Source organism: Sceloporus undulatus, chromosome 6 (genome assembly GCF_019175285.1).
Source record: "Sceloporus undulatus isolate JIND9_A2432 ecotype Alabama chromosome 6, SceUnd_v1.1, whole genome shotgun sequence".
NCBI lineage: Eukaryota > Metazoa > Chordata > Lepidosauria > Squamata > Phrynosomatidae > Sceloporus > Sceloporus undulatus.
The window spans coordinates 84546608-84548136 of record NC_056527.1 but is presented as its reverse complement, the minus strand read 5'-3'; the positions used below and the strand labels follow the sequence as shown (position 1 = coordinate 84548136).

At 49.1% G+C, this 1529-nt stretch overlaps 1 protein-coding gene across 2 annotated transcripts in view; it reads right to left on the bottom strand.

The window, feature by feature from the left end:
• NSF (N-ethylmaleimide sensitive factor, vesicle fusing ATPase) overlaps positions 1 to 782 on the bottom strand; it is an 84361-nt gene extending 83579 nt beyond the window's left edge. For both annotated transcript variants that reach the window (XM_042475017.1, XM_042475016.1), the window contains exon 1: positions 657 to 782. In XM_042475017.1, coding sequence (XP_042330951.1) covers positions 657 to 668 — 12 coding nt within the window. In that variant the 5' untranslated portion in view covers positions 669 to 782. The remainder of the gene's footprint in view (positions 1 to 656) is intronic.
• Positions 783 to 1529: the final 747 nt, after the last annotated feature.

The window sequence follows — 1529 nt, the reverse complement described above, 5'->3', positions numbered from 1 at the left end:
ATCAATGATGGAGACAATCCGTGCTCCGTCCTCATAAAACCTTTTCCACAACAACCCTGCGAGGTAGTTCATTCAGGGAGGGAGAAGGATACCTTCTCTCTAATGGGAAAGAGGGATCCAAACTCGTTATTAGGGTCGTTGTAGTTGTGGATGCTGGGGGTGTTTTCAACTCATAATTAATTAATTAATTAATAACTCCTTTCAGACTTAAGGTGACCTTTTCTTGGAAATATGTGTTCAGTGGAGGTTTGCCATTGCCTTCGCCCTGAGGCTGAGAGAGTGTGACCCACGCCCAGTGGGTTTCCATGGCTGGGCTGGGATTGAATTGACTCTGGTTGCACCCACATTGGAGAAATAACCCGGTTTGGCACCTCTTTAACTCTTTGTCTGGCTGTTTGCTATGGAATTCTGGGAGTTGGAATTCTATAGCCTTGAGTCAGACAAGTTAAAGCGGTGCCAAACCGGGTTATTTCTCTAGTGTGGATGCAACCAGAGTCAATTCAATCTGAATTCAACCCTCTCGTCGCTGCAGTAGGCAGAAACTTCCTCCCTTGTGGCACTATTAAGTTAACACATCCACAATAATAACAATAACAGAAAGGAGAAGCTGTCCACGTCACTCCCCGCCTCCCCCAGCCATTCATCCATTCACTCACCCGCGCCGCCATCTTGCTCCTCCGGTGTCCACAGAAGGAATGACAGAAAAGCAGAAGCAACCCCAAAGCAGTCAGGAAGAATTGGAGGCACGCACAGCGTCGGGGGCGTGGCCAACCCTAGCTCCTCCCCCTCTCTCCACCAGCCTTCTCTGTCAGTCCCTCTCAAAAGAGTCACAAGATGGCGGCTGCCAGTTTGGGACTTCAGCTCCCAGAATCCTAGACTATTGGCCAACGTGGCTGAGGCCTCTGGGAGCTGTAGTCCAAAATCTCTTAAAGGGCACAGTTTGGGACCACGGCATTAAGGAGATTATTACCACACACTACACTACACTCTTATTAGTGCTGCTACTCCACTTTCACTGCTCTGGCTGCCTCCTGTTGCAATCTGGGATTTGCAGTGCAAGGAGAGGCCTTTAGAATTCTCAGCCAGAGAGCTCTTAGGCCTCACTGGACTACAAACCCCAGAATGCAACAGGAGGCAGCCAGGAACAGCAGTCAAAGTGGAACAGCAGCACTATAACCACATTGCCACACTACACTCTTATAGCGCTGCTATTCCACTTTTAAGTTCTCTGGTTGCCTCCTGTTGCATTCTGGGATTTGCAGTGTAAGGAGGGGCCTTCAGAATTACAACCAGAGAGCTCTTAGGGCGGCTCTCACTGAACTACAAACCCCAGAATGCAACAGGAGATAGGCAGAGCAATAAAAGTGGAACAGCACCATAACCACATTACCACACTACACTCTATTTCACTGTCTCCTGTTGCATTCTGGGGCTTGTAGTTCAGTGAGGCCTAAGCTCTCTGGCTGAGAATTCTAAAGGCCCCTCCACTTCAGTGGAAATCCCATTGTTCCTAATGGTGGCGCAACCAC